The sequence below is a fragment of the Thalassophryne amazonica genome, chromosome 19 (assembly GCF_902500255.1).
Source record: "Thalassophryne amazonica chromosome 19, fThaAma1.1, whole genome shotgun sequence".
Lineage (NCBI taxonomy): Eukaryota > Metazoa > Chordata > Actinopteri > Batrachoidiformes > Batrachoididae > Thalassophryne > Thalassophryne amazonica.
The window spans coordinates 32,045,900-32,073,116 of NC_047121.1; the positions used below are offsets into that span (position 1 = coordinate 32,045,900).

General features: G+C 40.1%; 2 protein-coding genes across 2 annotated transcripts in view; one reads left to right on the plus strand and one right to left on the minus strand.

Moving 5' to 3' along the window:
* Positions 1 to 400: 400 nt before the first annotated feature.
* rdh12 (retinol dehydrogenase 12) lies at positions 401 to 12,427 on the plus strand. Its single transcript, XM_034159609.1, has 7 exons — positions 401 to 559; positions 1,041 to 1,159; positions 5,480 to 5,635; positions 5,732 to 5,836; positions 6,937 to 7,146; positions 10,319 to 10,508; positions 11,884 to 12,427. The coding sequence occupies exons 1-7, from the start codon at positions 486 to 488 to the stop codon at positions 11,984 to 11,986; spliced, it is 957 nt and encodes a 318-aa protein (XP_034015500.1). The 5' UTR covers positions 401 to 485; the 3' UTR covers positions 11,987 to 12,427.
* Positions 12,428 to 16,544: 4,117 nt separating this feature from the next.
* The window catches only part of zfyve26 (zinc finger, FYVE domain containing 26), a 90,227-nt gene continuing 79,554 nt past the window's right edge, over positions 16,545 to 27,217 (minus strand). The window contains exons 38-44 of the mRNA XM_034159841.1: positions 24,303 to 24,383; positions 24,068 to 24,195; positions 23,661 to 23,826; positions 23,070 to 23,129; positions 21,540 to 21,722; positions 21,373 to 21,423; positions 16,545 to 20,174 (exon numbers count right to left, since the gene is read on the minus strand). Of these exons, the coding sequence (XP_034015732.1) occupies positions 19,962 to 20,174; positions 21,373 to 21,423; positions 21,540 to 21,722; positions 23,070 to 23,129; positions 23,661 to 23,826; positions 24,068 to 24,195; positions 24,303 to 24,383 (882 nt within the window). The 3' untranslated portion in view covers positions 16,545 to 19,961. The remainder of the gene's footprint in view (positions 20,175 to 21,372; positions 21,424 to 21,539; positions 21,723 to 23,069; positions 23,130 to 23,660; positions 23,827 to 24,067; positions 24,196 to 24,302; positions 24,384 to 27,217) is intronic.

A 27,217-nucleotide genomic window follows, 5' to 3' on the forward strand; every position in this document is an offset into this window, starting at 1 on the left:
AAAAATAATTAATATATATTTAATTATATATATTAAATATATATAATAAAATATATATTAAAAAAGAAACCATATTAAAAAAAAGCAACCATATTAAAAAATATGGTTGCTTTTTTATATATATTTTATTTTGTTTATTTATTTATTTATTTTATTGAAGAACACAAAACATAATAATGTAGTACTGGCCCATTTATTTATTTCTTTATTTTTAATCGGCTAATTTTATTTTATTTTATGGTTGTTGTTGTTTTTTGTTTTTTAACCTTTATAAATGTACGCAACACCCGTGACAATAAAAACATAGGACACAATGAAAACTGTCAAAAACATAAAAAAAAAGGGGGGGGACCTTTGACCTCGACGTCATGGGGAAGGTTTCAGCTGTTCTTTAAAAACTGCAATCCCATGATTCCGTTCGAATAATGTTAGATTACCCGTGGCTGTGAATAGCGGTGACATAAAACCGAAGAATCCGTTTAGAGATGCTGCTTTTATTAATTATTTCGGGAATCGGAGTGGTGACGCTTCTGGTGGTTTTATTTGCACCCCACATAAGGTAAGAACAACCTTATTCCGCCACAAATATGTGTCATTGACGATTAAAAACGGGATCGCGGAATTTTAATTGTCTTTTTTTTTAGGATTTATTTAAATTACAAATAAATGCTGTTTGTCTGCACATCGGGTTCACGGATATATTTTTTTATAATATGATGTTAGGTGATTTTTCTCAGCATTAGCTCTGACACTGTTGGAGTTTTGGCATCTTCTCGTCAGTGCTGTGGCCAATCAGAAGGCTCGGCGTGGGCGGAGTTCTATTTGTAGGCATCGCACCAGTAAATCTATTGGTTAAGGGGCGGGCCTTATTCAGTGACGCGTGTCGCAAGACAATTTTCTCTGAATAATTAAGGCAAAGCTCCATATGTTCAGTCTTAATGAGTATTTAAATGACGCTTACTGCAGAAGCAGTTTATTATTCATTCCAAGACTGTGTGGTTGGAGAATTATTAATTAATTATTAACCTGTTTCTAATTAGAAAATATGCTGCCGGAGGAGTATGCAAGTCCACGGTTCGTCTGGATGGAAAAACGGTTCTCATCACCGGTGCCAATACAGGGATCGGGAAGGAGACGGCCCTGGAGCTGGCTGTGCGAGGTTTGCCTTTTAAACACACACGCATGTCCAAAGCCTCCTGCTGACAAACGACATTAAATGATTAAAGTTTTCAGCAAGCTGAGGATGTATAACTTGAGGTATATAGCTCTATAGCATGTGTTCTAAAATGCATACCCTATTTTCCAGAGTATAAGTTGCGGTTTTCACCAGAAAATGTGTCAAATCTGTATGGGGCATGTCCAGGTCTTTGTCACATAAAGTGAGTGCAAAGGTGGGCACTGCTTGCAAAGGGGTTGGATTTAGCTAGTGTATTATTCATGGATGTGCTGTAGTCATGTCATACTATCAACCATCAGTTTGTCTGTCACCTGTTGTTTCCCTTAAAACTGAGCACCTGAAGCAAAGACAGTGCTGTGATACTCAACAGATGCAAGAGAAAGGTGTTGAGAGGTTTTCTGATGAGGAAACATCTGCATGAAGAGGGTGAGCGACAATCATTGATCCATTCATTTTCTGCCTCTTATCTGGGGTCTAGGTCACGATGGCAGCAGACTAAGCAGCTCATCCCACACTTCCCAATCCACGTCCAAGTCCTCCAACTCTTCTTGAGGGATCCAGAGGTGTTCCTAAGCCAGCTGGGGGATATTACCCCTCCAGGGTGTCCTGGGTCTTCCTTGGGGCCTCTTCCCAGTTAGATGTGCCTGGAAGACTTACCTAGGGAACCGACTAGGGCAGTGATTTTCAACCTTTTTTGAGCCGCGGCACCCTTTTTATATTTACAAAATCCTGCGGCACACCACCAACCAAAATAATATTATAATGCTATTACCTCTGGTTTTGCGCAAAACCCAAATATCATTATTATTATTATTATTATTATTAATAGAAAATCGATACAGAAAACACCGCATTTTGAAAATCCTCAAGCATTTTGCGCTCTGATCTCAAGTAGGGCTGTCACGATTAGGAATTTCTGGAGACGATTAATTGTCAGACAAATAATTGCGATTGACGAATATATTGTCTATTTTTTTTTCTTTTTTTCCCCTTCTTTATATTCTACTATTGTAGTATAATTACACAACTCTGGAAGAACGTTTGGCTTCTGTGAGTGGAGAAACTGGGAGTGGTGCAACATTTTTATTTTTATCTTCATTTTACATACAGTCCCAACTTTTTCTGAATTGTGGATGTTTCTGTTGCATTTCTGAAATTGTTTCTCCTCATCAGTCACGTTTTGTGCTTAAACACTGCATTAAGCTCAAGATTGAACAAATAAATACCTTTGGAAAATAACAGCTGTTAAAGTTCAGAGTTCTCACCTGCTTTTTGTGATCTGTGCGTCTGAGCATTGTTTTTTTTTTTTGTGTGGCTCAGTTCATTCATATATTCTCATTTTTTAAATATGTTTTTAAAGATATTTGACCATTTATTTCATCTCATGATCTCATAAATTCAGCATACGACGCGCACATGGTGTGAACAGGACGGTAACGGCAGAATCACACCTTTAGAGAAAGTTCAGAGAGAAGTAAAGGCAGCTTCACGTTTCCGTTTTGTTAACGTTCACTCGGGTTAAAATCTTCTCTCTGCTCCGCGCTCGCTGTGCACTGAACCTGCATTCAGGAATCTCCCTCACCCAACCCCTCCCTCGCAGTCTGCAGCCTGTTAACTGCGCGCGCGCACACACAGGCACAGACACACACACCAACAGCTCCACATTTTAGACGGCTTTTGAAGAAGACGGCACTGTTTTAATCGGCCGTCAGCCTCCTTGTTATTGTCCCGCCTTAAGACGAGAGTGAGGCTGCAGCACGTTTGACGTCAGATTCTGTCGTTTTATGCTTTGTGGATAAAATAAATCATTCACGGTAATCGCGAATATGAAAAATAATCGCGAATATGAAAAATACCCACGGCACCCCTGACGATCGATCACGGCACCCTAGGGTGCCGCGGCACCCCGGTTGAGAATCACTGGACTAGGGCGCATCCTCACCAAATGCCTACATCACCACAGCTAGCTCCTTTCAGTGCAAAGAAGCAGTGGCTCTACTTGGAGTCTCTCCTGGATATTCAAGCTTCTCAGCCTGTCCCTGAGTGTAAGCCCAGATACCTGACTGGAGAATCTCATTTCCACTCCTTGTAATCTCAACCTGCTCTTTCGGCCATTACCCAAAGCTCATGACCATAGGTGAGGATAGGAGCATAAATCTACAGCCTTGACTTCTTGTTCAGCTCTTTCTTCAACACAGTGGTCCTACAACAGTGTCTGCAGGACCTAATGGCCCAGTCACATGGCATATGACGATTCCTTAACAAAGGGAAGAAAGTAAAATCACAAATCGTTGAGAAAAGGTGGATGAATGAGCTTTATCACAGAATAGCCTGCGAATTAAGAGCGTAAAAGGAACGACAGAGGAACAAAATGGAAACCGGAGCGAACGCTGATCTCGATGCTTTAAACGAAACACGCCTGGAGCCACTGCTGGAGCAGTGTGTGTCTGCGTCCTGCTCTGCGTTGCAGGACTCAGCGCTGGGATGGAGCTCTGTAGCACCTGAATCCTGGAGAAGCTGCAAACAAAAGTGCGCAATCCGACCCACTGTGGAGATCTGTGCGGATCGGTGGATCCACCTGCTCTGGTTGCTTGTCCAGAACAAAAGAGTTATCATCTCCATCACCAGCTGTAGGAACGAAGCTGCACGAAAGTTTAACCGACGCCAATGAAAGTCCAGATTACATAGGGGACACCTGATTCACACCTGTTTGTTCCACAAAATTGATAAACTCACTGACTGAATGCCACACTACTATTATTGTGAACACCCCCTTTTCTACTTTTTTTTACTAATAGCCCAATTTCATAGCCTTAAGAGTGTGCATATCATGAATGCTTGGTCTTGTTGGATTTGTGAGAATCTACTGAATCTACTGGTACCTTGTTTCCCATGTAACAGTAAGAAATATACTCCAAAACCTGGATTAATCTTTTTAGTCACATAGCACTACTATTATTCTGAACACTACTGTATATATATAATAGGGTGTCTCAAAAAATGTACCCAAAAGTATTTTGACAGCACAGAAAAAACAATCAATACTATCAGACATTTTCTGCATGACCATGTAGCTGAAGCACGTAATGCACAGTTTTTAGTTCGGTCTTTCCTTTTTGATGTTTTAACCCATTATCTTTTACACACACCAAATGATCAATGTAACCTCCTCGTCTGACGTTTCCTAAGAAACAAATCATCCATCTCCAGTTCTTTGAAAAACCACCTAGCAAATTCAAGTCTCCTTGCCATTTGCTGGGGAGTTAGTTCGCTCTGAGACTGAATTTTGTATGGAAAGAGACGCAAGTCAGCCCTTAGGATGCGCTGCACAGAACTCAACGATATTTGTTCTCTGAATTAGGGTCAACTGTGGCATTTTTCCTGGACTTTAATGTCTTACAGAACAAACTTTAGGGTTCCTGAAATGAGACAAACAACATTTCCCAGTAAAATAATTTCCTGGCATTCATATTTCAGAGTACTTTTGGATACATTTTTTTTTTTTTTTTTTGATACACCAACAAAAATTAGCCTGCTATCATCTTGCATATTAATGCAAGATGCTATCTTGCATGAATGCTTTTGGCTCGTGGTCCACCATCTACGTAGATTAATTTATGGCCCTTCAAAGGAAATAAGCCTGCTATCATCTTGGCATATTCATATGTCAAGATGATAGCATTCTTGGGATACAGACCTACCTTACTTTTCATCCAACCCGTACGTGCACAATATGTTTGGTTTGGTGAAAAAAATGGGTGCTGGGAGTGGAAACATTCACTGTGTGCAAACTAGCAATGACCCCTGCATCACGCTGTGTGTTAGTTTGATGGAGGTCAGCAGTCACTGTATAATAGTAGTCAGTAAACCTCACTACCCTACAGCTAATAGCTTTCTGGTTCGAGTGTCCGCCTCCCATGGTGGAGATCGTGAGTTCCTGGAGCGAGTGTAAGGAATCAACACAATGCAGGAGTACAGCCGGTACACTCCTTTTGTGCCCTGTAGAAGATGGGGCCCCAAAATTAAAAAAAAAAAACTCCCAATGTTTGTGATAAATAAATATTCCATAGACACTGGGGGGGATCCTACCACAAAAAACCCTTCAGGTTTCTTTTATTCTTCTAGAGCTTTTAATTCTATTTTATTTTATGTGTTTGTCTTTTTAAATATCCATGTTACAGACTCAGTGATCCAACACTAATAGCACCTGCTCACCCAAGACCCCAGTAGATGCCTCCTTCCCTCTCACTGGATGCATTTAATGACCGCCATAATTGTTATCTTCATATTATCACGTTTCAGGTGCCCGGGTGATTATGGCATGTCGTAATGTGGAAAAGGGAGAGGAGGCTGCAGCCAGTATCTGTGCAGTGTACCCCAAAGCACAAGTGGAGGTCCGAGAGCTGGACTTGGCAGATACACACTCCATACAGACCTTTGCACAGAGATTCCTCAGGGGTATGCATGCGGCAGCTGATGTTTGCCCTCACAGCCCTCATTTATTGTTCTCTCACATCTCTCGTGCTTCTGTGTTTTGTTTTTAATCAATTTCAGAGGTCAACCAGCTTCACATTTTGATCAATAATGCTGGAGTGATGATGTGTCCTTACACAAAAACTGCAGATGGTTTCGAAATGCATATGGGAGTCAATCACTTGGGTAAGGAAAAGTTAACCTAAAAACTCTGACACAGACAACAAATGAGACACCAGAGGAAACAGGTTTCACTTTATAAGATCTTGTTATTTAAAGCTTTAAAGGTAGATGTCATACAGAGTGTAGGTCTGAAGACAAATACGGGTGATTCTTAGACTACGGGCACTTATGTCCTTTGATCATATTGTATGAAAAACAGAAAAAAGGGGAAATTTCACACTTTTATAGTTATCTTTACAGTGAAAGTGTGTTGAGAAATTTGTTCTAGTAGTCTATGATGACTTTTTCACCTTTTTTCAGCATCATTATATGCAAATATTGCCGTTTTGTGCTTGTCCCACACCCAGACTTTTGATCTTCAATGATAAAAATGAATGGTAAAGAAATGTTTTTTCTAATGTTTTAAAATATCTCTGAATAAAATATTAGTAAAATAATCAAAACATAATTGGGGTATTCAATGTCATACAACTGTTGTGATTTTTTTTTTTAAACAAGATGTAGTTGTCCCACACTATTGCCGTAATTTCCACCACAACACTGTAATGTCCCTAAACAGTTTGTATGAAAGATTGTTTGGGTAGTTTCTATGGAGATAAACAGTGACATCAGAGCACATGTATATAGCGCCAAATCACAACAAACAGTTGCCCCAAGGCGCTTTATATTGTAAGGCAATGGTGTGGTGGAAATTACATTTACAAGGCCAATAGTGCCCGTAGTTAAAGAATCACCCATACATTCAGTTTTCATGCCACTTGTATACAGTCCAGAGATGTGCCAAAGTCCACTGAATGAAATCATTTGATAGTATAAGACACTCAGTCTCCTGACTGTCCATTCCTGGTCATTCATTATGCACTGATGAAATAATGTCTTGCCTCATCACATAGCATAAGACAATCAGACAAATAGTTCTGTCCTTCTGTAGCTAAGGTTTTAGTGAAATTGGTTTAAGTTCATTCTTAGTTTATGGGATCAACTACAAAATAAACTGGTAAATAAAAGAATTCTAAATGTGAGTTTTCACAGCTGGCGTAACAGAAAAAAGCAGCTGTGCGTGCACTGTGCTGATAGGAAGTGTGACGTCTTGCTTCCAACAGGACACTTCCTGTTAACGTACCTCCTGATTGGTCTGCTCAAGCGCAGTGTGCCCGCCCGCATCGTGGTGCTCTCCTCTCTGGCACACAACTTTGGCTGGATCCGTTTCCATGACCTGCACAGCCACGGCAGCTACAACAGTGGACTCGCATACTGTCAGAGCAAGCTGGCAAACGTGCTCTTTACCCGGGAGTTAGCCCGGAGACTCAAAGGTACCAAACAGAGGGGAGAGGAAGAAAAAAAACATGATTCTCCATGTACAGTCTGGTCCATAGGTATTTGGGCAGTTTTTGTGTGTGTGCCTCTACACATCACCACAATTGAGTTGACATCAAAGGCTCTATGTTCTTGTAGTGTAGCTGTTCTGCTTTAATTCAGGGAGTTTAACAAAAATATCTCAAACATTTTAGGAATTACAGCCATTTTTATGCACAATCCATCCATTTTCAGAGTTCAGAAGTAATGGACCAAACAAAGTACGATTCTTTTTAATACAAGTCATCACTCTTACTGCCACATTTCTTTAGACAAGTCAGGGGATGGACACATGGACATTTCCACATCATCAAATATGTCTCTTACTTCACGTACACCAGTTATTAAGAAATACAGTTTGATAAATCTGTCCATAGTAGGCAGTCCTCAAAAACTCCACTGGTGTATTGAAATGTTGCCTTTTGAAGAAAATCTTTCTTTGTTCGAATCCACCATGAAGCTGTGGCCAGCTGTTTGAGCATTGTTCTTTATAATTTTCAGTTGTTTAATTAATTATTACGATCCTATTGTCTTACGTACAATTTGTGAACGTTCAATAAAACCCCTCTATCAATCAATCAAAAGCAGTATTTATGTTTTAAGAGTGGAAGTTGTGCAAATCAAGGAATATTTGTAGATCACCCTCTGTGCGTTTGCAAGCATTAATGAGACAAATTTAACTCCACAGGAAGTCAGCTTTGAGTTAGCAAAAGTTAGCATGCATGCTAACATCTGCAAAATGTCTTGTAAATGACTCCAGAGGTGTTATCAGATTTAAAAAAAACAACATTTTCAGTTTTAGAAGTGTTTATTTCTCACTAGCTTTTACATAATTTATGAGAAACATGAATATAAACACAAAAAACAATGTTTCTGTGTAGGCTCTCACTTGTCCAGGTGGTTTCCATAGTAGAGAAGCTTGAATCTTCGACTGAACTGGGTTGCTTGACGTGAGGACGTTTCGCTTCAAATTGCAGAAGCTTCCTCAGCTAAAATTCTTGCTCTGGTAGTCTGACTTCTGTCTTGACTTTTGTAGAGAGTCAAGACAAGTCTCTTCTCTACAAGTCAAGACAGAAGTCAGACTACCAGAGCGAGAATTTTAGCTGAGGAAGCTTCTGCAATTTGAAGTGAAACGTCCTCACGTCAAGCAACCCAATCCATTCGAAGATTCAAGCTTCTCTACAAACAAAGCAGTTTTGGGAGACCTGCCACTGATGTCACAGTGCAGCTCTACTCTGATTGGCTGTCATGCCCGCCACTCATAAACAAAACTGAACAGATTTCCTACTTTTTAGCCTCTTAAAATAGGTCAAGATTAGCCATCTTCAAACTTTTCCAAGGTCAGTGTCCCAAGAATGTTGCCTGTAAATTTGAAGCCTCTGCTAGTAATAGGACTGGACTTATACTGAGCACAGACAGACAGACGAACCCGTGCAAGGACTTTGCAATACCTGATGGTCATAAACCTCAAATTATGACCCCCGATAATGTCAGATTTTGATAAACTGTCTTTACATACAATTCAAGAGCATATTTTCTTCAAATGTTAAATTTCTCCTCCTGTAATCACTTTGTCTTCAAGTAACATTAAAATGTGCACAAGTTCAACTTTTGTTTGTTGAAGTGTGAGGTTTGTTCAAACAACAGCTTGTGTGTAACGATGTAACATTACTTTGGATTCAAAGCGAACAGTGTCAATCTGAAGTAAGAACTGATTCATATTGATACATTATCATTTTAACATTTTGATTTAAAAATTGTGCTCCATATGAACATTTATCTGTCCTTGTTCAGTTAATGTCCCTCTACAAACAACACTCCCAATCACTCTACTTATACTCAACAAAAATATAAATGCAACACTTTTGGTTTTGCTCCCATTTTGTATGAGATGAACTCAAAGATCTAAAACTTTTTCCAAATACACAATATCACCATTTCCCTCAAATATTGTTCACAAACCAGTCTAAATCTGTGATAGTGAGCACTTCTCCTTTGCTGAGATAATCCATCCCACCTCACAGGTGTGCCATACCAAGATGCTGATTAGACACCATGATTAGTGCACAGGTGTGCCTTAGACTGCCCACAATAAAAGGCCACTCTGAAAGGTGCAGTTTTATCACACAGCACAATGCCACAGATGTTGCAAGATTTGAGGGAGCGTGCAATTGGCATGCTGACAGCAGGAATGTCAACCAGAGCTGTTGCTCGTGTATTGAATGTTCATGTCTCTACCATAAGCCATCTCCAAAGGTGTTTCAGAGAATCTGGCAGTACATCCAACCAGCCTCATAACCGCAGACCACGTGTAACCACACCAGCCCAGGACCTCCACATCCAGCATGTTCACCTCCAAGATCGTCTGAGACCAGCCACTCGGACAGCTGCTGAAACAATCGGTTTGCATAACCAAAGAATTTCTGCACAAACTGTCAGAAACCATCTCAGGGAAGCTCATCTGCATGCTCGTCATCCTCATCGGGGTCTCGACCTGACTCCAGTTTGTCGTCGTAACCGACTTGAGTGGGCAAATGCTCACATTCGCTGGTGTTTGGCACGTTGGAGAGGTGTTCTCTTCAACTCTATGCGAAGGAGATGTGTTGCACTGCATGAGGCAAATGGTGGTCACACCAGATACTGACTGGTACCCCCCCCCAATAAAACAAAACTGCACCTTTCAGAGTGGCCTTTTATTGTGGACAGTCTAAGGCACACCTGTGCACTAATCATGGTGTCTAATCAGCATCTTGATATGGCACACCTGTGAGGTGGGATGGATTATCTCAGCAAAGGAGAAGTGCTCACTATCACAGATTTAGACTGATTTGTGAACAATATTTGAGGGAAATGGTGATATTGTGTATGTGGAAAAAGTTTTAGATCTTTGAGTTCATCTCATACAAAATGGGAGCAAAACCAAAAGTGTTGCATTTATATTTTTGGGAAATTTCCTACTTACACAGCTGTATTTATTTAGAAATATATTTTATTCAAATTGTACTTTGAGATAATGTGACACTTTATGGTGCGATTAATTGCTGGAACACAAAACACCAGAGTTTTGTAATAACGAGCCTGACCTTATATATTCTCTGTAATAACTTTGTTGTGTCCTCATCCTCACAGGTTCTAATGTGACGGTAAACTCAGTCCATCCGGGGACGGTCAACTCTGATCTGACCAGGCACTCAACCCTCATGATGTTACTTTTCACTGTGTTCTCCATATTCCTGAAAACGCCGCAGGAGGGAGCACAGACAAGCATCTACTGTGCCGTGGCAGAAGAACTACAGTCCGTCTCTGGGAAACACTTCAGGTAGACTACAAAGGTTACAAAAACAGTTGGCTCACGTAAAAAAGAAAGAAAGAAAAAAAGCCGTATATTACATGTAGCAGGTGAGAAACCTGAAAATTCTAACTGCTCTGTAATCTGGCTAACAGAATGTTCTTAGTTTGCATTCAGTTGATGAGGTGATGGTCTGGTGTTAAAGCAACTAGTGCAGTGCACGTAGTAAGTTTGTATTCCTACAGAAAATTGGGAGCTAAAAAATGAAATAAAAAAAACCCATCAGATTATCACATAATAATGCCAAATACCACCACCAGAATTGAATTCAAAATAGTGTTGTGAAATACCATCACCAGAATGCAGCACTTTCAAATGCCACCAGTTGTAATATAAATAATAAAAATGATAACCAATTAATATACCTGCACAGTGCTTTAATTTTCACTCAAAATATTTTATTTTGCAAACTATATAATCATTTTTGAATGGTTTATCTACTAAAGATTAAAGTGAAGGAAATCAATCGTAAGGCCTGAAAGAAGTTTCTGTAGGAAGTATTTTAGCCATAAGATCAAGTGAGAGGGGAAAGTGTTTACTTTATAAATACTTGAAAGACACTGGACTCATCCAGAGGAATTAGTACTGCTATAATGGACTGATGCAGAAGTTTGGCAGCAAAAAGGATGCCAGCTGCCATTAAACACCATAGAAGAAGAAAGGGTGCACTTGTTTTTAACCACAGTGTCACGTTTTGTGACCAGTGAGTTTCGTGTCAAAATCAAGCCATAAAATATAGTTTTGGATTTTTTTTTAAGTTAGCGGCTTTCTATGACGAAATAAACGGAACATGGAAACAAATTTTGGTGGCAGTCCATATATAAACGGAGGTTTTGCAGGACAGAGAGCCCATGGAGGCGCCATCTTGGAAGTACTAATGTTACAATGTCAAAATAAAGGTTTAGTTTCAAAATAAAGGTTTTCAAAATGAATCCCCAAAATTTTCAGAATAAAGGATGCACATCATCATTCTATGCACAAGCCCTATCCTAAAGCTGAGGTCGATCTGACAAACACCCACACACAGACGTTTCTTGCTTGATAGATGGATGGGCTTGAGACCAGAGGATCCTCTGTTCAAGTCCTCGCTAGATTGGAGTATCATGAAGGGCATTGTGTTATTGGGCAAGGTCCTTAATTTCCCCGAGGTGATCTTGCTGTGCAGTTGAGTGCCTTGCATGGCAGCACTCTGACATCTGTGTGTGAATGTGAGGCATTATTGTAAAGTGGTAAGGTGGGCCATAACAAAGGGAGTACAGGCCCCGTGACACCTGATTATGATGCTTATGTGATGATCCCCACCCTTTGCTGGCTTTTGAGTTCCTCTTGTGGTTTTTCCTTTCAGTGATTGCACCCCTGCCTTTGTGGCCCCGCAGGGACGGAGCGAGGAGACGGCCAGGAGACTTTGGGACATCAGCTGTGAGGTTCTCAGTATTGAGTGGCACTGATTGAACATTATTTGAGTTCTCAGTGGACTCATTATACCTTTTTCTCCCTCTGCATTTTATCTACTTCATGGAGTTATTGCATCTTTAGACCCCCCCCGAGATCTGAGTATCATCAGGTGATAATGTGAACGTTATGATCATGTGAAGTGAAGGTGACTTTGTGTACCAATGCAGTAACTACATAAGTTGAGTACTTTAACATTCAGTAACTGAATTGTTGACTAGTTCTACAGGCAAAAAACTGCACAGCTGTTTTATGAGCCAACTAAAGTTTTGATGCTACTGTATATTTTTGTGACTATGAATACAAAAAAAAACTTGATATATTGCAAAACTGTTGGATACTGTGACAGGTCAAACCACAGTACCTGGCCAGCGTCTTGACAGAAGGTGTTTATGAAGAATTTGCAGCTAAACTGCTTCTGTGCCAGCATTAAAAAAAAAAAAAAAAGCTGCAGAGTTTCTTACTGTGTTTCCAAGTTGATTGAATATTGATCAGCTGTCAGAGATAAGTGCTTCAAGTCCAAGTGTATTTTATAGTAGCTCATTTACAGTCAATAGCAGCCTGTTTTCAAAAAAGTGAAGCTCAAAATCCTTACAAAAGCTTTTATTTCCATACACCCAGATGTATTGGGAACACTGCACGTTCAATTTTAAATCAGAACATGAAGAAAAATTTCTTACTTTACAGAAAGTGAAGAAAAAGGAATATTAGGCTGTTCAAAAATAGTAGTGTCTGCATTTTTGCAAACTCAAACATTTACTGTAGGAAGATTTACTGAACTAATACTTAGTTGTATAACCAGTTTTTGAGAACTGCTTCACATCTGTGTTGCATGAAGCAACTCCTGGCAGATGTGACCAGGTTTTCCAGCCCAGGACGATTGGCCTACATTCCACAATTCTTCTGCATATCTTGATATTGATTCAGAGTAGCATTTTTGATGTCACCCCACAAGTTTTCTATTGGATTAAGGTCCCAGGGATTGGGGTGGCCACTCCAGAACATTAATCTAGTTGGTCTGGGATGCTGCTCACTTGCTGGTGAGTTTGGGGACATTATTTTGCAGGAGGGCATTTCCTCTTCCCTATAAGGCAGCATGACCTCTTCAAGTATTTTTATGTATTCAAACTGATCCATGATCCCTGGTGTGTGATAACTAGGCCCAATACCACAGTTTGAGACACATCCCCATAATCACATTGCTTGCTCCACCAGGCTTCACTGTCTTTACAGTGTACTGTGGCTTGGATCCAGTTTTTGGGGTCTTCTGACAAACTGTCTGCGGCACCCAGAACCAAAAAGAACTAGAGCACTGTGCTCATAGAGCACAAACCTCTGCCAAGACTAGTTTACAATTCCACAAAATTTTACCTAAGTCCTGTTAGATGTGGCTTTTCATAAGCTAAATTAGATGTGATCAAATGTCATGTATTTAGTGGGCTTGAATCAAAATTGTATTTTTTTTCTGCCTTTTTTTTTTTTTTTACTTTTTCAGATAATTTTTACAGAACATTGGTTATCTCTGCTATGCACAATTTATCATTTAGCACTTGGTTTCTGACTGATAACTAGAACAGACATAAAATTGGAACCTCCATCCAATTTTGGTGGTGTAGGTAAATCCATAACAGCACTTTTGGCTGAGATATAATGCAAAATGTAGACCAAATGGGCTTTTCAATATTAAATTCAAATTTCCACAATCTGGATCAAACTTTGTCAGGTGATAGTGAGTGCCAGTCTGCACCTCATTTTCAAATTTTAGAGCGAATGGGGAAGGTTTGATTAAGATATAATGTAAAATATACATTAAATGGGGCTTTCAATGTTAAATTTAAATGTCCACGAAATCTGTAATCTGGATCAAATCTGGTTCAAATTTAGTCACTCGATAAAGGACACCATCCTATATAATGCTCTGAAATACAAAAGAAATTTGTTTTTTTTTGGAGTTATGAACTCTTGAAAATTTGTTTAGTAGGGAAATATGGATTACTGGGTTTGAGTTCTTGACTGTTCTATATTTATTTATCTGAACTTTTAATGCACTGAAGACTTTTCTGTACCATCTGTGAATTAATAAATTTGATACATTTTTCTTGATGTTTTGATTTGGAACAGAATGTGCAGTGTTTCCAATTCATTTGCATGTATGGAAATAAGCTATTTTAAGGAATTTGAGCTTTACTCACTTTTTTGTAAAGACATTATTTTGAACAGAGCTGTATGTAAAGGTTTCCTTTTTAACAATATGCATACAATGCATCTAGAAAGTATTCACAGCACTTCACTTCTTCCACATTTTATGTTGCAGCCTTATTTCAAAATGGAGTAAATTAAATGTTTCCCCTCAAAATTCTACTCACAACACCCCATAAGGACTACATGAGGGTTTTTTTTTCCAAATTTATTAAAAAGAAAGATTAAAAAAAAAAATCATGTACACAAGTATTCACACCCTTTGCTCGATACGTTGATGATGCACCTTTGGCATCAATTACAGCCTCAAGTCTGCTTGAATACGATTCCACAAGCTTGGCGCACCTATCTTGGGCAGTTTTGCCTCTTCCTCTTTGCAGCACCTCTCAAGCTCCATCAGGTTGGATGGAGAGCATTGTGAACAGCCATTTTCAGATCTCTCCACAGATGTTCAATTGGATTCAGGTCTGGGCCCTGGCTGGGCCACTCAAGGACATTTACAGAATTTTGCTAAAGCCACTCCTTTGATATCTTGACTGTGCGTTTAGGGTCATTGTCCTGCTGAAAGATGAACCATCGTCCCAGTTTGAGGTCAAGAGCGCTCTGGAGCCTGTTTTCATACAGGATGCCTCTGTACATTGCTGCATTCATCTTTTCCTCAGTCCTGACTCGTCTCCCAGTTCCTGCCACTGAAAACATCCCCACAGCATGATGCTGCCACCACCATGCTTCACTGTAGGGATGGTGCCTGGTTTCCTCCAAACATGATACTTGGCATTCACACCAAAGAGTTCAATCTTTGTTTCGTCAGACCAGTGAATTTTGTTTCTCATGGTCTGAGAGTCCTTCAGGTGCCCTTTGGCAAACACCAAGCGGGCTGCCATGTGCCTTTTACTAAGGAGTGGCTTCTGTCTGGCCACTCTACCATACAGGCTTGATTGGTGGATTACTGCAGAGATGGTTGTCCTTCTGGAAGGTTTTCCTCTCGCCACAGAGGAATACTGGGATCTCTGACAAAGCGGCCATCAGGTTCTTGGTCTCCTCCCTGACTCAGTCCCTTCTTCCCCAGTTGATCAGTTTAGACAGGCGGCCAACTCTAAAAAGCGTCCTGGTGGATATGAACTTCTTCCATTTACATTTGATGGAGGCCACTGTGCTCATTGGGACCTTTAAAGGAGCAGAAAGGTTTCTGTACCCTTCCCCAAATTTGTGAATCGAGACAATCCTGCCTTGGAGGTCTACAACCAATTCCTTTGACTTCATGCTTGGTTGTGCTCTGACATGCACTGGCAACTGTGGGACCTTATATGTAGACAGGTGTGTGTCTGTCCAAATCATGTCCAGTCAACTGGATTCACCCCAGGTGGACCAATTAAGCTATAGAAACATATCAAGGATGATCAGTGGAAACAGGATGTACCTGAGCTCAATTCTGAACGTAATGGCAAAGGCTGTGAATACTAATGTACATGTGATTTCTTAGTTTTTTTTTTTTGTTTTGTTTTTTTATAAATTAGCAAAAATCTAAAAAAAAAGAAAAAAGTTTCATACTATCATTATGGGGTATTGTGTGCAGAATTTTTAAGAAAAAGAGGAATTTCATCCTCTGCGACAGACTGTGTCCTGTCCAGGGTGTACCCCACCTCGCACGCTATGACTGCTGGGATAGGCTGCAGCCCCCCCCCCCCCCCCAACATTTGTTGCTTAACTAGTTTTCCCTTTACAGGTTTCTCCTCCTCTCACCAGTGATGAGAAAGGTTTCCACTTTATATTCTGTGTTTTATAGGCCATACATGCCTTTTAAGATATCTGCATTCATGTTAAGGGTTGAATGTTTACAGTCAATGTAAATAAAATAATCTATTACTACATGGCTGCTTGTACTAATGCTTTGAAATCCAGTTACTTAAAGGATCACAAACAAAAGAAATGCTGACCAAAGTTCAATCACAAGCACGTAAATAACATCTCAAAGATTTTTATTCAATTTGTTCATAGACACTTTAAAAATACAGAAGGAAAGAAATGTACCGATAAATGTTTCTGCTTAATACATATTTTACAGAAACGTAGGAAATCAATAACACATTTTACCTTCATTATTAGAGCAGTTACAGAATTCTGTTCTCCCCACCAAACACACACAAAGTTGTTTTGAAGCTCACAGAGTATAAAGTGCGGCAGTGAAGCAACGACAGTCAAACATGAGGAAGATTATAAGAATATAGTGCAAAGAATGTCATAAGTGTGCATCTCAAGTTTGAATTCTTCCCAAACAAACCAACATGTCCACATCAGAGCAAAATGTCTCATTTGTATGGCAACAGAGAATGTCTGCTGCATCAGTAAAGGTGGTTTTTACCGCATCCTGTTAACAGATGTTTCCTTTGAGAAAGCAGCTTTAGTAACAAGTGATGGAAGTCAAGTAAAAATCTGTCACGTGTTGGCTACATTTTCTCTACTGCCTGAAATTTAACAGATTCTTTATGAAGTTAAACAAAAAAGTCCACATTAAAAGATAAAACAATCCCTTTTGTAGCATTTGAAAGGCCAAATGTGCTGTTAAATCATTACAGAAGGCAGAAGTTCACATGTGTAGGTAAATTTACCTATGAGGGGGGCCAAAAACAAAAACGAAAACCTACAGATATGTTAAAATACAAACATGAATAATCATTAACTGTGGCCTTTACACAAACCAAAATGAGACGAACCTGATTTTCATGAATCTAGCATAAACTGCTCTTATTCTAATCAACCAGTTGGTCCCTTTCTACATCCATCTAATTTCCGTTCTGTGAATTTCTTCACATTATACTGAATGCTCTGGAAGATTTTATACTGGATTTGATATTCAAAAGGAAACTGTTTACTGTCCAGGAAATGTGCTACACAGCCTCAGGCAAAAACAAAAAACAAAACAAAAAAAAACTTAATTACTCTAACTTTTACGCAGTTTTCTTTGTGAATGACTTTTGTTTTATGGCATCACAGTTTTTTGTCCAAGTTGACTCTCATCCAAACACAAAGAATATAAAGGCATAAAATAAATGATTTACAAGTGATGAATGTGTGAGGGCCTTCATGGGCCATTAAATATGACTCCCTTTGTGGCTGAGGTAGAGAAGAATTCAAGGTGTTTTCTGACCTGACTGAACCAAAGCAGTCTGATCTGGAAGTGAACTCTGCTGAATTTTTGGTGTAAAAGCAAAGTGACCAAACCACTGGACTGAGTGATCATGAATATGACATTAAAGTAAAACACTACCCTACCAAGAAAAAAGCAATGCATATGGTTTGTCAAGACTGTGAAGGAAGGAAATTAACCGAAATATGGGATATTAATATTATGACAACACTAGTAAGAAGAATAAGTAGCCCAAGAGGCTTTGTTTTAATGCGTCTGATAACAGAAGAGGTTCAGTACTGATGTAAAGCTCACAGTCACCAATCCAATTAAAATATAACTACAATTTTTTTTATTTGATGTGGACCAAATACATTTCATTACAGATGTGAAAATTTAGTCATTCAAATTGAAAAACATGCTGTAAATGGTTTAGGAGCTACATTAGCTATACACGCTACAATTCCCCATTTATTTACTGGTTGTTATTCCAATGTGACGACACTGTTTCCTGTCAAGGTAGAGAACTTGAAAATATTTCCATATACCACAATGGTGGTTCATCATGCCACACAACAAATGCAAAAACAGCGATCCCCAGGGTGGGTAGACCGCTCTAATTTCAAATTCCACAAGTTTTCAAGTCTTCCATAAGACTCAATTTCCATCTGGCTGACTGACTGACTGACGAGGACTCCAGTGCCTCATGCAAACTCTTCTGCATACATCAGACTCATGAGCAACAGCAAGACCTGATCATCACCCAAAAGACAACAATGTAATAAATACTAAATGTGGCCAACTTACCTTTTTATGTACAGTTGGGCCCACAAGTGTTTTTCTAAACGCACTTCTGTACACCATCATGATGGAGTTAGAATGAAATAATTAAGATGTGTTGTAGCTGTAGTGCAGAGTTTCAGATTTAAAGGAAGAGGTTCAACAAAAATATTACAATAGTTTAGTAATTAGGCAGCTAGAAACAGACCACTTAAATTTCTCAGGCCATAAGTAATTGTACAAAAAAAAAGCAGGTTGTTTTTACAACAGGTTTTCACTTGACATGTCAGTGGATGGATACACAAACATTCCCAAGTCACTGAACACATCAGCTTTGAGATGGTGTGGAACAAATATGGATTTTCTGAAAAAGACATGAAATTTCAGCTAGTCTGCCAGAAGACACATGGGAAAGTAGCTAAGATTTTTTTTTTTTTAAATGAACATCCTTTGCACAACTCCACCATAACGCTGTGATACAACAGACAAAAGTTGCACTATCCCCAGTCTCTCCAGTCATACCCACAGAAGACAGCTTCAAAGTTGTTATATATGTCTTGGTGGCTTCCCTCACTCATCTCCTTCTTGCACATTCAGTTTCTGAGAACTACCAACTCCAGATATAACAGTGTGTATTTTATAATGACTGACATAAAGGAAGTCCAAGACATATTCAGTGACTGAAATGTTCACGTATCCATAACCTGACTTGACTAAAGAAAGCATTTTAGTTTCTCCAATTCCTTCTGGCTCCTTGATGATTGTAGAGTGTGAATGTGTTTGTTTATATGTTGGCCCTGCGATGGATTGGCAGCCTGTCCAGGGTGGACCCCACCTCTCCCCAATGACTACCGGGATAGGTTCCAGCCCCCTATGACCCTTAACTAGAATAAGCAGCTTCAGAGAATAAAGGAACTCATAGCAGAGGTGGGACTAAATCACTCTCAAGTCATGTCATGAATCGGCAAGTCTCAAGTCAGCTTGAAAACAATTGGTGGTCATTATGATTTGAGACTTGTGAGTTGCATATTCATGACTTGAGAGTGACTTGCTGGTGACTTTGTCCCACCTCTGGCTCATAGCCTCTGATAATGGAGGTACTGTGTGTATGAATGGCTGTAATTCCTAAATTATTAATGCAATATTTTATTAAACTGCTTGAATTAAACCTGAAAGAAAGGCACTACCAAAACAACTTGATTGTTGCATTTCAACTTCATTGTGGTGGTGTACAGAAGGAAAATCACAAAAATTGTGTCACTGTCTAGATACTTGTGTATTCATAAATGGTAAGAATTAAAAGGCTAAAGTCATACTGGTGTGCAACATGCCCCTGGTGTAGAGAAGTAAAAACTCACTGTGCAGTGGATATCAGATCTGTTGTGATGAAAATAATTCATCTGCACATTTGTAAATCTAAAAGCCATTTCACACAAGACATTTAAAAAAATGTGCTTCTACTTGACATGAGGGAAATTTTTTTGAGCTGCACAATGTGTGCTAAAGGGTTAGCATGACACACTGGAGACGGAGTCATCTTGGTGGCTGTGAAGATGTGTCAAAAATGGTTAGATTGACCAAAAAGTTGATGTACCAAATGAAAACCACCCATGTATTATCATAGTTGTCTAAGAGACTGGAAATGGTTGATGTGAAATTCTGTACATCTATTATGAGGTACATTTTGTTGCAAAGGCAGCAAATATCACAACAAGTGTGTGCAACAGCTGCTCTTTACATAATGTGTTTGCTCATCCACCTACACACGGCTGGATCTGAGCAACACAGAAAACCTAAAGTCTCTTGTTCTCCAGATCATTTGCTCCTCATGTGGTTTTCAGTCTCTCATTCGGTTTTCTCTGTCTTTACCTGGCATTGGGTCGGCTCTGACGCTGCTGAGGTGACTTGTTGAGGTGTTCAAACAACCACTGGCGACAGATGTTCTGCATCACTGAGTCCTGTGCCCCCTCAGCAGCCTGAAGGACGTCCTGCACAAACGGGCCGGCCCGGCTCGGCTCTAGCTTCACCGCTAGCAGATACGCAGGCCTCAGTTTACTGCACAGCAGGTAGGCTTTGATCTGCAGGCAGACAAATAATGGTGATAATGCTACAATCATTTTGCAACAAGTCTCTAAAGCCCCTTTCACACCGGACCCACTTCGTGTTTGGTCGACACCACGTGGATGCAACCTAGTGCCAAGACGATGTATCTCAACACCACAACACCGTGACGGACACAAAGGACGAAGCAAATCGGACGCCAAAAATTAAACGTTTAATTTTTTCTGCGTCACGCAAAGGACGCAGAAATGAAGTAGTTTCAACGCCAGTCAGAGCAAAGCAACAGTACTCAACGTGCCACACCCACACAGCACATTACCCAACGCCAGTTTATGACTCCTGCTGTGTTCTATTGTTCCCGAGCTATAAATCACGCAGGATTGTTGACACAAACCTTTTACACATGTACACAATAAAGTAAAACTACACCGCATGTGAACAATTAAAGGAAAAAAAAAAAAAGCTCAGATTGCAGCCTGACTGCAGCTCACTGCGCTCACCTTGTCAAATTCTCTCTGATTGTGTTAAAGTCCATAATAAGTCCTGCTCACACACTGACTGCCAGAGACAGGACATGTCCACATCCAGTATAAACTCTGGACTTCTCCATCTCCACTCACGGACGGTTCGCACGTGCAAACACACGAAAGCCGGCTGCAGCTTCCGGTCACAGGAAAAAGATAAACTATAACAGAACTCAGAGCGCAGACCTGCACCTCAGCACAAGACATAGAAACCAGAAGAGAAATCAGAACACAGACTGGCTGTAGCACCTCCTCTGTGCCCTCACCTCCTCTCTGCTCCCTTGCTGCGCGCACCTGATGCAGACATTCCTGCGTCATCATGATGCCACATGAAGCAACTCGAAGCAGGCCCGGTGTGAAAGGAGCTTAAACATAACACAGACACTGACTTTGCAGTCGTGACTCTCTGATCAGGTCATTCCAGTCTAGAGATGCTGTTTGCCAAAAATATCTAGTAGTCTATATTGAAGCAACTGATCTTCTTCCTTAAACACCAGAAATGTCACCAGTCATCCAAGTGACTTCTTTAAGTTTTCCTTTAGAATAAATTTCTAGATAAATCCTACCCAGAAGACAGAACCTTCGTGTACTGCTAAAAACAGTATCTAAATAAGAAAACAGTCTACTGGCGCCCTCTTTCATGCTAGACTGATTATAGTGCTCAACTATCCATTACGAGTTAAAAAAATACCTTGTTTTCTGTGCTTTTGGTTTCCAGAATGAGACTCTCCAACTCCTTTGCCTTAAAAAAAAAAACACCTTCATAGTTTAAAAAAACCCCAACAAGATACAGATAAATAACCACATGATAACACAGCAGTAGTGCACTCAATTTAATATTTCCAGGAATTTACTCACATCAGCTGGAATTTTTTCCGCACTGGAGACACAGCTGAGGATGAGAGAGTCACAGTCATTTCTGGTTGCACTGCCCGATTCACTCACACATTTGAGCAACTGACGGACCGCCCCATAATGCCTCTGTCGGACAAGCCTCTGACCAGCACGCATGTAGATGGCCTGGGCCTCAAGCTGGAAGTCCTGGGGCAAAAAGATGTAGACAGAGAGAGAGAGAGAGAGACAGACAGACAGAGAGAGAGAGACACAGACAGACAGAGAGAGAGAGAGAGACAGACAGAGAGAGAGAGAGAGACAGACAGACAGAGAGAGAGAGACACAGACAGACAGAGAGAGAGACACAGACAGACAGACAGAAAATCAACTGTTAATAGGTAATGCAGGCCACAATAAACAATTACATTTAAAATGTATTTGACAGAAGCTTTTATCCAAAGCAAATCACAATCAAGGGACAGCAAAAGGAACAGAACTGGAGACACAACAAGAGCAAGTACTGCAAATGTAAGCTGTAGCTCCACTGGCTGTAAACGCTGCCACCACAGAAGAACCAAAGAGAACAAACAGTACAACTGTGACTTGAGGTGACACTGAGTTGCCAACACTGGGTGTCGCTCACTGGCAGATGACTGGAGGAATGGATGTGACCCCTTTGAGTAGATGTCCAAAACTAGGACAGGTCATAGGATGGTTAGAGCGGTGGATCCCAATCCCAGCTCCCAGGGACCCTTAACTTGTACATTTTTTCATCTCTTGGTGCTCTATAGTATCTTATCTTGGCAGTGACATTCATGGCTCTGCATCCTCAGCCTTTCAGGTCAAGACATGCCCGGGAAGAGTTTATGGAGTTATAAGGTCATTGGACAGAGGTCTTTGGTGATGCAGATATCTCTGCAGGACAACATGCTTTCTTTAACATTCTGGTTCTTCCTGTCTTACTGTATGGTTGTGAAACAGACTAACCAGCGATCTAAGGCAAAGATAAAGCTGTCTTTTGTACTAGGCCTCTTTAGAGGATCCTTGCATACCACTGGAATAATTTTGTGTCAGATGAACAGTTACTTTAGGGAGATTCAGATGAATTTTGGCCATGTGATGTGTTTCTCTGTGAATGACCCCACATATAGGTACCTGAGAAGGTCAAGAGGATGTCCACATTTCACTACTACTTTTGACAGGTTGAGAAGGACTTGTTGTCTGTCCGGATGATTGCCATCCAGTACCCCAGGTGGTTCCACAGTGTGGTGGACGCGGCAAAGCATAACACCAGTGCATGCTTTCAGACCTGACCTGTTCTGCCAAGAACTGATCAGCTGATTCAGGTGTGGGACTGACAACAAAAAAGTCATCAGCAGTGAAGGAGGTGGAAGTACCAGACAGTTGAAGAGGGTCTTTAAAGTGAAAAATAGTTTTACTCTAGCAGTAGTTTTGTTGAATCTTCTCGTTATGACTGGACTAGTATGTACTGTTGAATAAGAGTAAATGCTGTAACAGAAAAGAGGACAAAAATCATCTCATCTTACAACCTACCTGTATGACTCTGTACGCAATGCCAAACCCCTCTTCTATGTTTTTCCCTCCAAGCATCACCTGCAACAACACAAATTAAGGAGATGTTACTGATTTAATGGTGAACTCTCAACAAAAATTCACTGTGGATGGAAAGCAGCACTATGGAAAGCAGTATACATTTTCCATTAAAGTTCTTAAATAATCATTTTTTATTTTCGCAATTTCTTAGGATTGCACAACAGAAATACAGTCTCTTGCATGTTACTTCTTTATTGCACCAGATCACCTGATTTTAAAACACCAAAAACAAACAACGTGTTTATGTGCCATATTCCTTAACACCACTTGAAGTCATATCTCAAGTAAAGTATTTCAGTATCTTATAAGCTGTGGTTGAACACATTCTAGAAGTCATTCATTAGCCTTAGCGTGCCTTAGCGCCTTGGGGTAACTGTTTGTTGTGATTTGGCGCTATATAAATGAAATTGATTTGATTTGATTCATGAATGGGACAATGTTTATAAACCCAGTCTGACAAAAGTGTCCTTCTGGAACATTTAAAATTACAACAATGTAAGTATTGTTTCTGGTGCTGGATAATCAGATCACCTTGCAAGCAACCTCAATCTTCATGAGGCTTCCTCCAAACAGTGTAGGTGGAGATCTGGATCCAGATGATGGTATATTTGTCTGCAGAGTCTTGGAAGAGGCTGCAGTCTCACAGCGATGGAGGAAGCGGGTCACCTCTAGCTGAAGTTCAATTGTGTTCATGTGCCTAAGAAAAGCATCACAGCAAAAATAAAACAGACAGACAGACAGACAGACAAAAGGGCAGAGGGATTGGCATGGCACAAACATGTGGCAAGGATATGAGACAAAATGGAACAGAAAAAAAAAAATGCAAGTCCACATTTTTACATAAATTATCCAATCAAAAATATACAGCATTTGGGAAAACAAAAATGCTGTTAAATTGTCATTGTTCTAATTCTGGAAAGCATCTACAAAAAAACAACCTGGACACGTCATTGGATGACATCATCTTCCGACATGAGCTGGTTAGAGATTTTTTCCTTCCAGCTGCTCTGCCTTGCTGCTCCTGTAGGTATGTCCTCAGGTGCTCTTTGGCTTTGACCAACCAGTGCTGTGCAAGGATCAGTTCAAAACAAAGTTACTCCAAACCACAGGGACACTTATAAAACTCTCTTTGCACACACGTGTGTGTGTGTGTGTGTAGGGGCGCCACCTTACCTGCTGCTCTCCCAGCTGCAAGTACGAACTTGCTCCATGTGTGAAGAATCGGATGCACGTCATGGCTGCGCGCACATGATCCTGTTGGGTAAGGGAGAGGAATGCATCAGAAGGGACAAGTGTGCAATCCAACCAACACTTTCACAACATCATCAAGCAGCAGCTGAAATATAATTCTTATGTGGATAAAAAGACAGATGCATAATTTTGCTTTTGGGCAGTTGAAGCCTCTTTGAAAGAACTACAGTGTCTTCTGACGAACACTAGATATGCCTGGCTTTTTTTGGCAAGTGCTAACAATAAGACAACACATGCATGTTTAACACAGATTAATGTGATTATTTGTTCCCATAATATCTGGTTCAATGTGGCTTTGACATTTCAGTTCTGTCCAAAATTTACTCATTTTATCCTTGATCAACACACAACCATTCCACCATGTTTAATCCATAAAGACTCCAAACTCTGAGTTAAACAGTTATGACCTTGAGTTTGACCTTTCAAGGTCACCCAATGTTAAAGGCCATGTGACCAACAGAAAGGTGATACAAGACTTCATATAAACTTTAATAGTAACTGTATGTGTAGCTGTATGTACTTCCTTGAAACAGCCATTCCAACAATCCCATATACATAAGGAATTTTTCTTAAAATCTAATCACTTTGTCCTTCACCGACCCGTAAACATTCCACTAAATGTGTTCCAAATTGGACCAAAACCCTTGTAGTTATGTTCCCCCCCCCCCCACAGGCAGACACACAGCACCAAAAAAACAATACCTCTGCATTCACTAATGCTGCTCACGGATGTAATAACTAAGTGGCAAAAGTCACAGCATTTAAAAACTATTGGTCAGATTGGTGCTCACCTGAAATAATGCTGAGAAAACAAAGTGGAGCTCTGGGACTAATGGTTGTGGGATATTTTCAATTAAATAATTTGTAATGAAGTGTTTCATGTACACTGACTGACTGACTGTGAGTGTGTATGTCTTGCAGATTTGTTCGCCAGGATCAAAACCAATGCTGTCAGTGTCAAATGTCAAAGTGCCTTGCTGGGTAACAGACAAATGATCTACAGCACTTATTTCATAGCAAAATTAAAAAGGCATAAGATAGTTGAAGCACACCCTGCACAGGTTTGACAGTTTAATAATGATAATAATAATAACAACAATAATAATAATAATATTAATGATGCCCTTTATTGTCACTGTACATACATACAACAAAACCTGTCCTCTGCATTTAAACCATCCTAATTACAGTTAGACACAATCCAACCACAGTCCAGCGCCCAGGGACCAAACCAGATAAGGAGCAGACCCTAAATAAGGTTCATATTATGAAAACATTAATAGATGCAGTGAGCTTTGAGTGACTAGACACTAGATAGTCTATTAGGTTTTTTTTAATACTATCAATGACTTCATATTACAACTTCTTTGTTACTTCATCATGAAGTCACACCAATCACTTACAAATATTTTACTGATCAATATGAGCTCTTGATCAAATCTCTTGCAACACTGGTAGTGAAGATATTATGGTAAATGTGTTTTTGGGCAATGTTTTTCCTTGACCTTTGGCCAATCAGTTCCAAAGGTTAATCTGGAGAGAATTATTTGCAGTAACATTACCCCCAAGTTTGGTAAAAACCATCAAGCCATTTTTTTAAAGCTATGGGGCAGCGCAGTGTCGTATGAACCCTTCGTGATATCGCGGGATTTGACCACTTATGGGGGCAACCGCTCCCGTTGCACAATATATACACAGCATAACTTCACATGGAAAAATGGTGTACGGTTTTGTTTTCGGCTGCAATCACCGAAGCAGTCGGGAAAAGTTTCTTTTTTTTTTTCGTTCCCAGTGGAAAAGGGAAGACGAGGCAAATGTGACAGGTCGTGTCAGTAAGTGTTAGCCTACACAGCTAACCAGAGTCACACTCTCATGAGTGCCACTAGCTTAGCTTATGACAAGCTAAAAGTGGATGCTCTCGTTATGGCCGAACAACTTTCCACAGTTTCTGGGGATTCTGTATTAGTACGCACCCGGGGCCGATGTGCTTGATGAATTCCTGCGCAAAAAGTAGTTCCCAGGTAACTGTGATACATTCCTGTGAGATGAGTATATCTCATCTAAATCAATTCTAAAATTTACCAGTAATAAATTATAAAGATAACTGAAGTTTTAAGAGTGCCCATAATAAATATTTAAGAAACTTAAAAGTTTATGAGCATTGTAAACATTAACACGATGGCATTTGATGCGGAAGAGTTCAGACAGATACGACTGGAACGTTTTGATTACCACTTACAGTTGGCGATGAAAGACTTTGGCGTTAACTTTGTGTTAAAGTCAGAACAAGAAGCTACACTGAAAGAGTTCTATCTGGGAAGAGACACATTCTGTGTGTTGTCGCTCCAACGAGAGCGGCATGCTGAGCAGTTTCGCAAAAGAAGTCCGATGAGCTCAATCTATGGGCGTGAGCTATCCCACAATGCCAAAATAGCAGAGATGTCGGTCCAATGAGAGCAGCACTCTGAACAGTGTGAACCAGAGTAGCTCCGTTCTCTCGCCTGCAAAACCGCCTCAACATGTTTCAGCTCCAGGTCATAAACAAATCACAACACGTGTCCACTTTCCACTGCATCACTTTTTCTTTGCATTTTCACTTTGCTTGCATGTAATTTGCCCAAAAACTCAGACAAAGTGATGTGTTTCTGTCCCTGGAAGTAGAGAAATTAAGTCATATGTGTCATATTTTACCCCTTTAGTGCCCGCCCTCAAACGATACTGCGCTGCCCAATTTTGATCTCTCTCACTCACTTTGTATAAACTATTTCAATGACAATGAGCAATGTGATTTTTTTTCTTGTACCTTGCATTTATTTCCTCCAGTGTGATCATACACC

Excerpts from the sequence above, each read along its gene's own strand:
- rdh12 (XM_034159609.1), top strand. The coding sequence starts at position 486 with ATGCTGCTTTTATTAATTATTTCGGGAATCGGAGTGGTGACGCTTCTG. Across the intron at positions 1,160-5,479 it reads CCTGGAGCTGGCTGTGCGAG|GTGCCCGGGTGATTATGGCA; the intron begins GTTTGCCTTTTA and ends ATCACGTTTCAG. Across the intron at positions 5,837-6,936 it reads TATGGGAGTCAATCACTTGG|GACACTTCCTGTTAACGTAC; the intron begins GTAAGGAAAAGT and ends TGCTTCCAACAG.